The 15,932-nt window shown below is 33.0% G+C and overlaps 2 protein-coding genes across 5 annotated transcripts; both read right to left on the reverse strand.

Annotated features, from left to right (window-relative positions):
- Positions 1 to 1,284: 1,284 nt before the first annotated feature.
- Positions 1,285 to 4,358, reverse strand: LOC100241243 (40S ribosomal protein S7-like). Of its 2 annotated transcripts, none has more exons than XM_002283882.5 (6): positions 4,229 to 4,358; positions 2,882 to 2,966; positions 2,725 to 2,798; positions 2,506 to 2,629; positions 1,768 to 1,950; positions 1,285 to 1,636 (listed from the first exon to the last, which is right to left on the reverse strand). In XM_002283882.5, the coding sequence occupies exons 2-6, from the start codon at positions 2,954 to 2,956 to the stop codon at positions 1,517 to 1,519; spliced, it is 576 nt and encodes a 191-aa protein (XP_002283918.1). In that variant the 5' UTR covers positions 2,957 to 2,966; positions 4,229 to 4,358; the 3' UTR covers positions 1,285 to 1,516. The 2 variants fall into 2 exon arrangements, with proteins under 2 accessions (XP_002283918.1, XP_019080916.1); XM_019225371.2 differs by having other exon boundaries at positions 2,882 to 2,993; positions 4,229 to 4,328.
- A 1,988-nt stretch (positions 4,359 to 6,346) lies between these two features.
- Positions 6,347 to 15,648, reverse strand: LOC100242848 (uncharacterized). 3 transcript variants are annotated; one of them, XM_019225391.2, is made up of 8 exons: positions 15,220 to 15,645; positions 12,676 to 12,720; positions 12,353 to 12,482; positions 11,646 to 11,715; positions 11,516 to 11,564; positions 11,013 to 11,110; positions 7,075 to 7,186; positions 6,347 to 6,793 (listed from the first exon to the last, which is right to left on the reverse strand). In XM_019225391.2, the coding sequence occupies exons 1-8, from the start codon at positions 15,556 to 15,558 to the stop codon at positions 6,635 to 6,637; spliced, it is 1,002 nt and encodes a 333-aa protein (XP_019080936.1). In that variant the 5' UTR covers positions 15,559 to 15,645; the 3' UTR covers positions 6,347 to 6,634. The 3 variants fall into 3 exon arrangements, with proteins under 3 accessions (XP_019080936.1, XP_002280445.1, XP_059598468.1); XM_002280409.4 differs by having other exon boundaries at positions 7,048 to 7,186; positions 15,220 to 15,641; XM_059742485.1 differs by lacking the exon at positions 7,075 to 7,186 and having other exon boundaries at positions 15,220 to 15,648.
- Positions 15,649 to 15,932: the final 284 nt, after the last annotated feature.

Here is a 15,932-nt window from a genome sequence, read left to right on the forward strand (position 1 = left end):
GCCTAGTGATCTATGTGCCCAATCTGTTTCTTTTCGTTTCCTAGGAAACAAACAAATTGCCGAGTGACTTTTGGAAGATGGTAAGAGACAGATGAAGGCGGATGAGTACTGGAATTTAGGTGCACAAGAAAATATGGATGATTTTTTATCTCTTGGGAATGGATAGATTCTTGACCATGGTCCCGCTGGTTCCTCTCGGACAGCTGTTGGATGTACTCTCACCTCTTCTAGTTTGAGCAAGTATATGGGAAGCCTTTTTCCAACCAAAGGCTATTTAATTCTTCTTGTAGAACTCTGATTTTTACTTTGTTAAAGGAGTATTTAAAAATTAAAGAAAATTGTATAACATAGTATCCATAGCAAAAAAATATTTTCTAAATAAGGGGTGCAATTTTGAAGGTTGGTGCGGTCCAACCTAACATTTGGGAACCAACCCAACATCCAATATTTGGATATATGAAGGGATTTGAAGTCCTTAATATTCTTATAATATTTATAGTGTATATTGTTTTATAAAATAATATTTTGTTATTTTTTTAAAAAAATATTAAACAATAATTAGTAGTAATTTTTTTGAATAAATTTATATTTTTAATATTTAAAAAAACATTCACAATTAAATAAAATTAAAAAGATAAATATAAAAATTTAAAAGTGAAAAGATAACAATTTTTTTAAATAAAATTAATAAGATAAATGATGATACATTTAATATTAAAGTTATAATTTATTTAATTCAAATATATTCTAAAAAAATCAATGATTATGTATATATGATTTTTTTAATATGTATATTTCTTGTATTTAATTATTATATAAATGATGTTAAAAAAATTATTAAGATTTTTATACTTTTATTAATAAAATAAATAAAATATAAAATAAAAATAATTAGAATTAATTAATTATTTTTTTTAATAATAAACTTTAACATATTTGTTATAAACATATATTAACAATCAAACAAAAACAAGAGACAAATATGTTCGTTTCCTCTTGGAACCCCAAGATTCCTCTTAATCTAAACTAATTACCAGTCACACCCCATGAGAAAATAGAAATGGAAAAGGAAACATCACAACACTGGACTTCACTTCTTCATTCCTAACTCCCATATCTAATTATAATCCACAGGTAGAATGGGAGATGAAATTCATTTCCCATTCCCATTTCTTATTTCTTATTCCAGCCCATATTGACTTGTGAGGACCAACTAACCTGGAAGGGAGAAGCAACCGCTGGCACAAGGCCCAAATATTTTTGCAGCATTATGAGAGCAGATCATTCATAGGAGAACAAGCTTCACTTCTTAGAAAGTATATGGTTATAGAACCAAAACATTTTTCATGATGGAAGGGAACACACCAAAATGGAATAAAACTTCAAAAATGTTTCAGCTTCCTGTGTAAAACACAATCCACTCTGACTCAAAATTTTTAAATAATACCACCTATTCAATGCAATTGTAGAGAATGATAGAAAAAAAATAACAGCATCAAAACTCTGAACAGCTCCTTCAAGCCTCCGTAAGCGGATACTCAAACACTACATCTTTCCCAGAAAGCTTCCTGTAAACTCCGGCAAATGTCTCCAGCTTGTACTCGGTGTTGTTCCGCTCCTTGGGATCCAAGAAAATCTGCCACCAGTCACAGAGAACCCATTAGAACAAATCAGAAAGAAATGGAATGTAGAAGTGAAAGAACACAAGTAAATCAATTATCAAAATTGTTTTTCAAAGCTTCCATTTACTAAAAGGGTTGCAATTACCTTGATAATTTTGGACCCATCCAATCGGTATCTGATACGTTTACCAACAATCTCAGCAGGGTATACAATATCCTCAAGCATGGCTTCATGCACAGATGTAAGAGTGCGAGAGCGAGGTCGCTGAACGGCAGAACCTTTCTTTGGTGGCCGCACTATCCTTCGGGTGGCAATCAAAACAACCTCCTGCAGGATGATTAGATAAACAATCGATATCATCAATGCAAATCAAACTTAAACTACACAACTGCTTATGAGTTTACTTGCAAATTCCAATTGATGCAACACATTTACACAGCACATTAAGTGAATGAAATGCAATTTAAAAAAAAAAACTGATTTACAATGGAAGACATGCAGGAAAAATGAAGTCCTGGAAAAGAATTTATGGGTAGGACTGTCCCTAAAATTAAGCCAAGTGCAGAATAGCAACAAAGGCGACTTAAATTAATTACAAGATAAAAAAAGCATGTTTTCATCTCCTATCATCTGGAAACTTCTGTGTTGATTCATTAACTTTATATGCATACTATGTCTATGGTTTTTTCCCAAACCTGGTATTTTGATAACTTTAAATAAATTGGAAAATGGAATTGTAAACAAGAAAAATATTTACCTATACTTTAAATTCCCACTATGATAGTCTGTTTTGGAGGGAAGAGATTGACATTTTGTCTTACTTGAGAAACAAGTTCCCTTGAGTTACAAGACAAGTTAAAATTCATAGAAATGAAATATTACCTTCCCACTGAATTTTTTCTCAAGCTCCCTAACAAGCTTAAGGTGAATTTTGCGGTAACCTTTCCTCAACCTGTAGGGAACATGAACAACAATGGCCTTGCGATTTCCTGAAATATCAATTTGACTGCAGAGCAAACAAAAGAAAAGTCACCTCATCAAGAGTAAATGAGAATAGCCAATCCAAAAAATTGAACAAACCCATGCAGTATTGTTTCTTACGATGCTGAATTTATGAAAAGGTCTTTCAGATCACTTTTTAGCTCTGGGACCGTATTTTCCAAATCAAACAATGCCTGCAGACACATGAAGAATTAGAATTCTTGCAGATGAATAATAAGAAAAATGAGGTACATATGAAAATGGCTACATAAAAAACCTGTGCAACTGTCTCCTCAAATTCAGAGGGTTCAGCACCCTTGTCCTTTTGAATTTTCCTGCTTGCAGAGTACATCTTGACAGATCTGGTTCGTAGTAGCAATAAGTTAGGTCTACAACTTGGATAATAGTTAATAGTCAATACAAGTTCATCAAGACAAGTATCATCCTTAGATGACGAGGTATCTTTTTATCTTGACATTACTTTTAAGAATGACAAACATCCTTAGCAAGAGTTACTAGCTAAAATAACAAGAACATAGTAAAGCGAGATTGGAAGGTTTGTAAATCCATTAATTTGAAGTAGCTACACAATGAAATACCTAACTGCAATTCCGTTATATGGAAAAGAAAATAAAATGAGATTTGGAGGATTCTTGAAATGATAGATACACAGGAAGCTATTAGTGGGTTATTAAAGCAGTAATGCAATGGGATTAACCAAAGCTGACAATAAAATTGGACCATTTCTGCATATATGTTAGAAAGTAAGATGATCTAAAGACACAAAACCCATCCCCAATCATTAGAAGCAAACACTGATGCAATTATTAGGTGACGTATTTTCAAGTCTAATGATCACATAACGAAATTTGATGCCAGCCAAACAAACCAAAATTGTGATATACATTAACAACAATGAATTGCATATGCATATATTAAGGTTAAGATGGTGCTACTTCATACTCCAATTGCCAAGACCTAGAGTAATTTTAAAAGCAACTTCAGTTCCAGATTAAGCGAGCATTTAGAAGTTGAAGGTATATAGCCATCTTCTGCATTGGGCTATTGCAGAAAAAACAGCCATTGCCCTCATGCTCCATTTTCTTGATGAGAAAAAAGTAGGCAACCAGAAAGAATGGAGACCACAAACTTGAGGTTTTAATCCTCAATGCCCCGAAAAAGAGAAAAAAGACACAACTTCAATGCCCCCAATAAAAATATGCGCCATAGTTGCAAGAACACAAGAAACTCATCACTAAAACAAGATGGGCTCATTTCAAATGCCATTAAAAACACACTAAAAACCTGTTAAAGCTTCTAAATTATACGTTCATTTGTTTAGTCCAGTACTCTGCCAAACAGTAGAATAAAAACTATGCAAGCTTAAAATCTTTACAAAATCCCAGTTTCCCGCAACAACCCAAAAGACCCAATCAAAAACCCAGGTGGAGAAAAAGCCTCTCCTTCCTTACCTAACCCAATATGAAAACCATCCATCCCTCTGTCCATTCTCATAGTACATAATATGGGGAAAAGAAAGAAGACAAACTTTTCATATACAATATTCGTCAAACCAACACATAAGATCTAAGAAAGTGAGAAGGAAAGAAGCACAGAGACTGACCGCTGCGGTGGAAGGGCGGTGCGCCGGTACCCAGGGGGGAGCTCCGCTGCTTGCTGTGTGGCTACGGCGGCTGTGAGAAACGAGAGAGGGATATAGGGTTTCTTCCTCTCATATATGAGTACCACTCTTCACTATATTTTCATAAAATTACAACATGACCCCTAAATTTTTCAAAATTTCTAAACCTGCATCAAACTAGTAGGGCTGCGTGGGTTGAGTCCAACCCGAACCGAAAAATCCAAGCTCTCAGCCCAATCAAAGGTGGGTTGGGCTGGATTGAGGCTTCAACAACCTAGCTCAGTAAAGATTGAACTTATGTATATATATACTTATTAATTGTAGCATTATAACTTCTATTACATACAACATGAGAATTAAACTTGAAGTCAATGAGGTATTATATGAAGTGAAAAATGGATCAACACTTGTAATAATGATAAATTTATAAGAAACCCTAGTTTATATTGATATAAATTTTTATTATATCAAATTTTTTTAGAATGAAGCAAACATGGTATGTTCTTAGCATGACTGTATGAAAATGTGTGTGAATGTGATCAAAACGTAAGTTAGGACTTACAAGACATGGTGTAACCATGTACTCTTTTACAATGATGAAAATATTGATAATTTTGAATATATAGATATTTCGATTTTACAGATATATCAAAGATATATGAGCAGATATTTTGAAAAAAAAATATCAATAAGCCTAAAATTTATTAAAATTCATGGAAATGTAAGAAAAACCTTATAAAAACATAATTAGAAATATAATAAATATTTTAAAATTGTTTTGTTGAAGAATTTGATATATATATATATATATATATATAATATAATTTATCATATATGATAATAATATCATATGCATCAATAAAAAATATGAATTTTATAAGTGTATATTTATTATTAAATTACATCAAATATTATTTTAGAATAATATGGTGATATTTGATTATAATATGTCTAATATAAAAATTATAATTCATTTAATTCAATTGTATTAAATGATATAAAATAAATTGTGATATATGTATAATTTTTTAATATTTAAGTAATCTCTTAATAATATTAAAAACACTATGAACAACAATTATTATGATATTTTTTATATTTTTTGCAAGCAATCAAATGAAATTTTTTGATTTAATTATAAAATAATTATAATTAATTTGTTCTCTAAAATATTCTTTTAATATTTTATTTATGTGATGACTTTGAATATATATATTTTTGGTGCAATATATTTAATAAGGGGCAAGTTTGCCCTAGTGCTAGGCTAAGTTTTAGGCTTAAGGTTTTTTGTTTGAGGTTTGAGCCCCCTTAAGAGCAAAAATTAAAAGGCAATTTTGAGCCGTAGCCCATGTTGATTTTTCCTCAAAATTTTAGTAAGGCTATGTTTGGTTCCCAGAAAATTTGAAGAAAAATATAAGGAAAAGAAAATATAAAAGAAAAAGTGAAGGAAAGAAAAAGTGAAGGAAAATAAAAAAATAGATTAAAAGTTGATAAATTATTTTTTTTTGTTACTTCAAACTCATTTTGTTTATTTTAACTCATTAATATAAAGATTAAATAATTTAAAAATATATAAGCTTTTAATTAGTTTTAATTATATTTGATTTTCTTTGATATTTTTCATATGACAATCAAACATGAAAAAATCATTTTCTTTTACATTTTTTTTCTTTCCTTAGTATTTTCCGGGAACCAAACATAACCTAAGTGTTTCTAATATCTTTAATACTTAAAAGATAAAAAATTTCAAATCTTAAAAAGAGTAGAAACGGTTTTTAAAATTACTGTCAAACACACTCTAATTCGTTAACAGCTTTCAAGAATCCAAATAAACGACTCCGGTGATGAATCCTTACAATCAGAAGTTTCAAAATGAACAACAACCAGATGATTCTTTGTCCTTTTTCTCTCAGTAAGGCCACCACCTAAACTTGGATGCTCGGTGAGCCATGTCACTGGAGAATAGTCCAGCTGAATAAAAGAAAATGGAAATGCCAATGAAGATGTTGAGTACAATAACTCATACCGTCCATGATATTCAACCACAAGGTCTGGATATGGGGGAAAAATGGCACCTGTGCACTTGCATCATATCATCCCTGTACCAAATCCAACTATTTCAGAAATTTATTCAAAAAAACTGACCAAAAAAGTATGTTTAGGAGCACTCATTTAACAGTGATAATGTTTTATCTGACTAAGCCATGAAACAATTTGTTCTCATTTTTGTAGTGAAATCAACATGCAGTGCCTCAAGCTCCCAAAAATTCTCTCTGGAAGAATAAAATAAAATAGTACAGAAGCCTTCAGATCTTGCCATGGTCTCTCCTTGACATGGGTGACTTGGCGTAGTAACCAGTGGCCAAATCTGTACTTAACACATCAAGGTCATATCAAGTGCTGTTTGTTTAAACCATTTAACCATGATAAGATTACTTCTGCGCCTTTCTCCCATGAACAATCCAACATCATGTCATGGGCAACCCCTTCAATGCAGACTGGTGAGACGCCATAAAACTTCCCTGTTTCACGGAGTCCTTCAGAATCCTGAAAACATAAGTCTTTGTAAAAAATTTTGAAGGATAACCATGGATTAATTCATCAAACAGAAAGCATTAATGGTCCATAAATATTTCATGGACAACTTAATGCAAGCCATAGTGGAATAGCATATATCAAAAACAGTAACAACACATAAATTGGCTCTCCAATTCATAGAAGATGGAGATACATAATGGTACTGTGTAGAATCACACCATAAATTTGATGTGGAAGGACATCTGTTAAGCAATAGAGCTTACCACAATGAAGTCATCATTTGCACCCACCACAAGAACTTCAATAGAAGATTTTGGCACAGAAGGAACAGGAAGGGATGCATTAAGTTTCCTCAGATCAAATAATGTCATCCTTGAACTTTCCTTCATTAGCTCTTGATAACTGAGAAAACAGTAGTAGTTAAAAACTTTAGGTTCTTATGTTCCAATGATAAAATGCACGCACGTCAAGTAATAATGCTTTGCTAAAACTATTTGTGGCTTAACATGGATTACAAGATAAACTGAATCATGTCCTTAAGACAAGAAAAGAATTCCTTCTACATGAGAGCATCAATGCATTTGATTCATTTACAAGCAATAGCCCCTACACCTTCAAGTTTTTAGCATTGCATTAGCTAACTATTAAGTGTAAATCCGAAGCAGAATCTAATGAAACAATCACTAGAAACAACTATATATCAAACCCAAATCAAATCATAGTCTACCATTTTCTATCAAACTCGGACTTAATAAAAATTTTGCTTGATACTTTTGTTTGGCTGACCCCTAACAACTACCCAAGGTTGTTAAAGGATTTTAAACTAGATCGATAGGACTTACTCATGATTGAATGAAGTCATGAAATTCCTCAAAATAGAATTATGGAAAAACAAAAAAATTCCAAAAAGTCAATAATAAAAAATTTGAAAAGAAAAAAATTGAAGAAAACTAGAACTTCAAATTTATGTATTTTTGTAATAGTCTACTCCCTTGTAGATATTGTCTGCTTTGGGTTTAATGGATCTTCACAACGTTAAAACTCATCTACATGGTTAAAAGGAACCAACTGCATATGTAGTGTTAAGAACTCATCCTAACCTGTTAGGAAGTGTCCTAAATTCCTAATTAACATAAATTCTTTTTTGTAAAGAATATTATATAAAATATTTCTAGGTTGATATATTATTGCAATATTAGACTTTTTTTTTATAGAATAAGGTTGTTGGAAATATCTTTATAAATATTTTAGGTCATAAGAGGAAAAAGTTATGAGGTGGAGATGGATTTGTAAAGACTATACAAGGTGGATAGAGATGTGAGGAAGAACGGGAGGAACCAAAGGGAACGAGAAGGCTCGTGGTAGGGTAGAGATACGAAGAGTGGGGAAACATAGGATGTTTCGGGAACTCAATAATTGTATCTGGTTGTGTCCTTTATAATGTTCTGGTTCTGCCCTCTGTAATGTTCGCTATTGTATAGTGAAATAGTTCTCTCTCATCCGTGGACGTAGGCATGGTTGATTGAACAACGTTAAAACCTCGTGTACCGTTTGTGTTAATTATTTTGTCTTTGTGTTCTTGATTAACGATAATTGCATCAAACCTTTCGTCGTCGTGACATAACCAATATAAGACATCACAAGCTCCCAAATAGACACAACGTCTTCATCAAGTCCCATGGTAATTGAGAATTAGCTCTAATTTTGCAATGACTTACTCCCTTTAGTGTAGGTATCATCCATGCTAGGCCTAATAGGTTCTCACGACTTTAAAATGTACCTACACGGTTAAAAGAAGTCCACTACATATATAGTGTTAGGAACTTCTTCCTATAACTAATATGTGATATGACAATCCCCCCTCATGCAAACAACCCCAATGTAAGATTATGTCTGTTTGATCCCATAAGGAGCATCTACCAGTCTAGCCCCACAATTGCGTGGGACACGACAAGGATGTCATGTTTTTATGAGAGGGTGATTGTGATATCCTACAAAGGTTAAAGAAATATTTTCCTTACATTCTATATGTAGTGGTCTCCTCTTAACCAGGGAGATGTGTTTTAAGTGGTAAGAGTCCATTAGGTTTACAACGGATAACATTTACACAAGAGAGAACGTGCTGTTAAAAATGTTATCAGAGTTAATCCTTGACCTCAACATGGGCGTCTATTTTTAAATTTGTTATCCTGTAGGACACAACAAAGACATTATGTTTGCATGAGGGATGGTTATGATATCTCATATTGGATAAAGGAAGAAGTTTTTGACACCATATATGTAGTGAGTTCCTCTTAATTGGGTAGATGCATTTTAAAGTTATGAGGGTCAATTGAACGTAATATGAATAGTATCTATATAGGAGAGAGTGGACCATTGCAATTTTAAAGTAGATTCCTTACACAAAAACATAGTTTTCGAAGAAATTGAATAGGATTCAGTTTTTTCTCTTGTAGAATACATTCTTGAGACAACAATTATCTTGTGCCTTGATTTTCGATACAATAATTATCTTGCAAAATAATTGCACACATGCCAAGTAATAATGCTTTGCTAAAACTATTTCATCTATACATGCATCATAGGAAGAAAAATTTGTGGCTTAACATGGATTACAAGATAAACTGAATCATATCCTTAAGACATGAAAAGAATTCCTTCTACATGAGAGCATCAATGCATTTGATTCATTTAGAAGCAATAGCCCCTACACCTTCAAGTTTTTAGCATTGCATTAGCTAACCATGAAATGTGAATCTGAAACAGAATCTAATGAAACAATCACTAGAAACAACTATATATCAAAGCCAAATCAAATCATAGTCAAACATTTTCCATTAGACTTAGACTTGTTAAAAAATTTGCTTGATACTTTTGTTCGATTAACCCCTAACTACTACCCAAGGTTGTGAAAGGATTTTAGACCAAATCAATAGGGCTTACTCATGATTGAATGAAGTCATGAAATTCCTCAAAATAGAATTATATGGAAAAAAAAAGAAGAGAAAAGTCAAATAGTAATAGATTTGAAAAGAAAAAAAAAATGGAGAAAACTAAAATTTCAAATCTATCTATTTTTGAAATAACCCACTCCCTCCCTTATAGATGTTGTCTGCTTTGGGCTTAATGGATCTTCATAGCTTTAAAACTCGTCTACATGATTAAAAAAAAACTAACTACATATATAGTGTTAAAAACTTTTTCTAACTAATGTGGAATATCACAAACTCCCAAATAGATACAACGTCCTTGTCATGTTCCATGGAAATTGAGAATTAGCTCTAATACTATTTGTAATGACTTACTCCTACAAGTGTAGATATCATCCGCCCTAGACCTAATGGGTTCTCACAACTTTAAAATGCATCTACATGGTTAAAAGGAGTCCACTACATATATAATGTCAAGAATTGCCTATAACTGATACATGATATGACAATCCCCCCTCATGCAAACAACCCCAATGTAAGATTATGTTTGTTCGATCCCATACGAGCATTTATTTGTCTAGCCCCACAATCGCATGGGACACGATGAGGATGTCATGTTTGCTTGAGAGAGTGATTGTGATATCCTACATAGGTTAAGGGAAGATCTTCTTTACACTATATATATAGTGAGCTCCTTTTAACCAAGGAGATGTGTTTTAAGTGGTAAGAGTCCATTACACTCAAAACAGATAATATATGCACGAGAGGAAGCATGTATTAAAAATGGTATTAGAGTTGATCCCTTATCCCACTGTGGGTGTCCATCTTTGACTTCACTATCCTATGAGATACAATAAAGATAATGTGTTTGTATGAGGGATTGATTATGATATCTCATATTGGATAAAGGAAGAAGTTTCTAATACTATATATGTAGTGGACTCCTCTTATTTGGATAGACGTGTTTTAAAGCCATAAGGGCCAATTGAACCTAGTGTGAATAGTATCCATACGGGAAAGAGTAGGTCGTTACAATTTTAATGTAGATTCCTTACACAAAAATATAGTTTTTTTGGGAAATTGAATGGGATTCAATTTCTTCTCTTGTAAAATACATTCTTGAGATAACAATTATCCTGTGCCTTGATTTTCTACACCAACACACTTTATCAATCCAAAATATGTGTACACAAATTGATGGTCAATTTGTGTAAATATACTTTGATGGCCTATCATTTTGAAACAATTAAAAGAATAGAAATCCCCATGGACAAAAATAAACATGCTCATAGACAGACCGTTGGACTAGATGATCTTCCATTGTTGCAGAGAAAAATGTTTCCTTACAAAGAGGTAGAGAAGTTTGAAATCCTTTTGCTGCCAAGCTGCGTGTCACCTGCTCAATCAAGAGTTCATATGGATCATATCTAAGACATAGGATTAAATAATATTTATTTCTACATTTACTATCAGAATTCATGTGAAAAAAGAAAAAAAAAATGAAGCAATTGAACATAAGTTATGATGTTTGATCAAACAAGCATGTCAAATGCATAAAATAGCCAAGGAACGTAAGGAATAATATTTTTTTTCTTTTTCCCATTATTTTTTGGTTGGAAAGCAAAAGAAGCAAATATTTACTTAGAAGAAGCTGAGATCAAATATTAAATCATTTTCAATAATGGTTATGGGCCTAAAATTGCAACTTACAACTTAGAGAAAGTGCAAAGTATAAGTTATAATATAGCAAAAAAACAAGTGACTTGCTAAGTATGTTCCTAAAAGTGGCAAAAATAAATACCTTAAAAGCTGCAATGGGATTAGAAAGGAGATACCGCCATACTAACCCACTGGACAAAGTAAACAAAGAATGTCAGTCTGGGCTCAATTACATCAAGTAAAAGAAGAGTTCAAATGGTATGGGGTGTCACCTATTACCCGAAGGAGGTACAGAGCAGACAAGCACAGCTCCAGCCAGTTTTGGACACAAACTTTCCATTTCTAGAATCAGGCCAAATTAAACATAAGAAGAAAACCAAAGCAAGTTAGGAAATGTCTCTTACATCCATGAAACCAATAAAAAACATTTTCAAGATGCATGAATCAATGTCTCAAAAAGCATGTGACACCTCTGCCTCAGGATGGGGATTAAGGTTAATGTCTTGAGGCAATGAATCAGAGAGTCAAATTGCATTAAGCTCATGTCTGAAATGTAAATTTCATATTGGATGCATGCATTACACCAGAAGGCTTCACATTATATTTTAGATGCATACCTCATGCATTGACTAAAGAGAGTTTACATAGTAAACCTGCACATTAATTTCATTTTTTTCTGAATAATGCAAACAAACTTCTACTACTGTTTTCAATGTACTCAGGATTGATAAACAAAAGTAACTGTACCTATAAATTTGTTTTGACTCTGATGAATCTATTCTCTTAACATGATGAATTATCCATTTAAACATTGTTTCATAAACATGTGTATCAATTTCTTCATTTTTTAATCATATTTTATTTATAATGAGGAAAATGGGTTTTATGCTTCATCCTAAAGTTTAATGCCCCATCCATCTATAGGCCCTACTTTGCCTTCTTAAGCATGGACAAGAACTAACTGAACAAGAATGCTTACCTAGAAATTTTTCATTCCTTATATTTGCAATGTAATATTGAACAATAAGACCTCCAAAGGAGTGCCCAAGTAACACTGGTGGCAATTTTAGTTCTTTCCGGATGAAATCAGCAACATCACCTGCATGTGTCTAGTGCAGAATCTGGAGTGAACTGAAAACAAGGAGAGCATTGTATCCTAGATGGAAATCATAGAATAAATAAAAGAGTGAAAAAAGAAGAAGAAGAAGAAGAAGAAGAAGAAGAAGAAGAAGAAGAAGAGAAGCATGAGTTACAAAATAAGTTTGTAAAAGAAAATTGTCTTCTGGTGGAGAGCTAAAATACCTGGAGAGAACCAGCAACTGAAGCTGTAGGTGCATCACTTTCACCCTAAGCATGAAGAGAAGGTATGAGAAATCAGCACAAGGTTTGCAAACAAAATAAAATAAAATATCTGTAATTCAATAAAGGCAAAAGAGGAGGAGTAGTACATGATTTGATGCCATAATGAAATAAGGAAGTTAGAATGCAGATGAAGGTCATCATTCACTTACAAATAATCAATCATTGTAAAAAGGTACAGGAAGCAGCCATAAATTAGAATGTTGAAGTGGATTTATCATTGTCAGAACCAAATGAATGCGGTGATAATCAATTTTCATGAGCATGATGAATGATTGAGCAATTCAAATGCAAAAAAGGATGGCAGTCAAAGTATCCACAAGCACAGATTTTGTAGTCATAATATGCAATTGATATGCTAAATGAACCGATGATATGCAACCAAGATCACCCTTTCCAGTTTGCCAATTTTGTTATGCCTTTCTTTGTCAATTCTAAGGTATCAAAAAAATTGGCTTAAAAAAAAAAAAAAAGAAACATGGCTTCTCGTGGAAGGTTAAGCTTTCAGGAAAAGGGATGCATCTCATGAAGTGACATGTGGTTTGTAAGGAAAAGAAGAATTGTGGACTTGGTTTAAGAAGGCTTGCAACCGGAAATAAAGCTCTTCTTGGAAAATGGTTAAAAAATTAACTTTCTATTTTTTATGTTTTCTTTTTACTAGAAACAAACATATTCATTCAATGAATGGTAAGTACAAAGAAGGACAAATGATTCTTCCAGGATGTACAATTTCTGATCACAAAGTCAATAACTATCCTACTCCACAAAAAATCTAGAACTACTCGCACAATGAAAAGAAAAAGAAATGTACAAACACTAAAGAAACATTTTACACTCAAGGGGGAAGAAATCTCAATAAAGGAGACCAAGTGCTTTGCTCCTTGCTTGGCTAACTAGTTTTTAGTTTGATAAGCTGAATGAGGAACTCAAGAGAAGAAACATCCCACCTCAAAAGAAGCATCTATAATTTTGTGGATCCAGTTGTCAAATTTCAATGAGCTTCTCTCCCTATTAGACAACCAAGCTATTACAATAGCAGAATTTGCCTCTATGATTAGATTGGATAGGCACAGAGGTTTAGCTTGCAAAAAATCTTCCAATAATGTTAATATTCCCCTCAATAGTTGAACTGTCTGTATTGCATCTGAATGATCTCTTATTATGCCTTGAATACTTAATTGCCTAGGATCACTCAAAGAACACCTGTCAAAGTTTAATTTTGTTGAACATCTGAATGATCTCTTATTTGGAGGCTCTCTCTCATCCTAGCTTGAAAGAGGAGATGAATGGTTTGTGTGACTGTGGCACATGAGATTTAACTACTTTACAAGAGAAAAGAGAAATTATCGATTGCCACTGGGTCTTTGCTATAAAATACCACACAAATGGTACTATTGAGAGGTTGAAAGTATGACTAGTTGCCAAGGGATATATGCAAACATACAATGTTGATTACTTTTCATCTGTGGCTAAACTTAATTTAATGCACTTGTTAATTTTGAAGGTTTTTTTTTTTTTTCTATTTTGATTGGCCTTTATACTAACTTGATGTTAAAAATGCATTTTTATATGATGATTTGCAGAAAGAAATCTATATGGAGCAACAAAATAAAACCACCTAGGTTTGCTCAAGGGGAGTAAAGAAAGGTGTGTAGCTTGAGGAAAGCCATATAAGGGTTGAAATAATCCCCTCTAACGTGATTTGATAAGCTTGGTGGAGTACTAACCTCTCTTAGTTTTTTCTAAATGTCACTTAAATCACTCAGTCTTTGTGAACATTATACAGTGAGGAATGGTGGTTCTAATTGTTTATGTTGATGATATACTTGTACATGGTAGTGATTTGTGAGGGATTGAAGATGTGAGAACACAGTTGCAAAATATTTTTCAAACTAAAGACAATTTCTTAGGCATTAAGCTTGCTCATGGCAAGAAAGTGTTGGTTTTGTCTAAAAGAAAACATGTGCAGAATTAACTAATGGAGACTAGTATGTCAAGATCTAAATCTATAAATACATCCATGGATCCTGATGTACAGTTAGGCTGTGTAGATAATGCAGATTTTGCTGATGAAAGAAAGTATATACCCTAAACAAATGATGATCATTGGTAGCTGAGAAATTTTACCCCAAAGAAAATTAACCAAAATTCTGAACCTTACTTTTCATGTTGTTATGGTTTCCCACTCAACTCGATAAGCTCAGCAGTTAACTATGCTCTCTTAGACTGGAGTTTTCTTTTCCCTTATGTCCCCCAATAAGGAAAATATCAATATTAAAATTAAAAAAAATTTCCTACATTTTCTGAACAGCCAAACAAATCATTAAAAAGAAAACGAAAAAGAAAAGAAGAGCAACAGCAAACATGGGGTCGTCTAAAATTCTTGAGCAGGGAAAATTGCTAAAGAACCAAATAAGCACTAGACGTTTTTCCCCATTTCAGATACAATCAAAACAGCAAACAATAATAGAAAGAGAGAAAGATGACCTGACCCAACAAGCTAACAGCATAGCAATCAAAGCCATTGGTTGAAAAGAAGGGCAACCAGTGCTCAGCCCAGCACCAGGCCGCATGATAGCTTCCATGGATGAAGACTAGAGGTGGGTTTTGATCAGATTTTCCACCTCTCTCATTTGGGATTTTCTTCTGGGTGATAACCTCCATTTCCAAACCAGATGGGAGCGGGTGGAAAAGACGGCTTTGACCTTGCTTCAGCTGGTATGGGGCTCTCATTTTGTGACCCTGGTGGTCCATTATGGCCATTTTGATGGAGCAAGACTTGGTGAGAAGAAGAGAGGTAGTGTGAAGAAAAGCAAGACCAGCCATTGCCAACACAAGGTTGGAGCTTTGAGGGTGTCCACTGCTCAGTTACACTTTTATCTCATTGGGAATTTCACCCACTCACATTACAATTATTGGGAGCCAACTAAAATTTACAATAAAGAATTTTCCCTGAAAATATTTGAGCTTAGGTCCAGCTGCATAATGGAATTCGTAACTATTGAAAACCAGGATGAATCATATCATACCATACCATACATACAATTTCATATTTATTTATAATATATGGTCATATTTATTTATATACTCCTCTAATGTTCTAAATCTTATCATATACTCCCAATGATTAAAATTATAGTTTGATAGGTTGTGAATCAATATCTTAAAAATGTGTTTGGAACACAAGAATAAAGAGTAGG

The sequence above is a fragment of the Vitis vinifera genome, chromosome 14 (assembly GCF_030704535.1).
Source record: "Vitis vinifera cultivar Pinot Noir 40024 chromosome 14, ASM3070453v1".
In the NCBI taxonomy this organism is placed as follows: Eukaryota; Viridiplantae; Streptophyta; class Magnoliopsida; order Vitales; family Vitaceae; genus Vitis; species Vitis vinifera.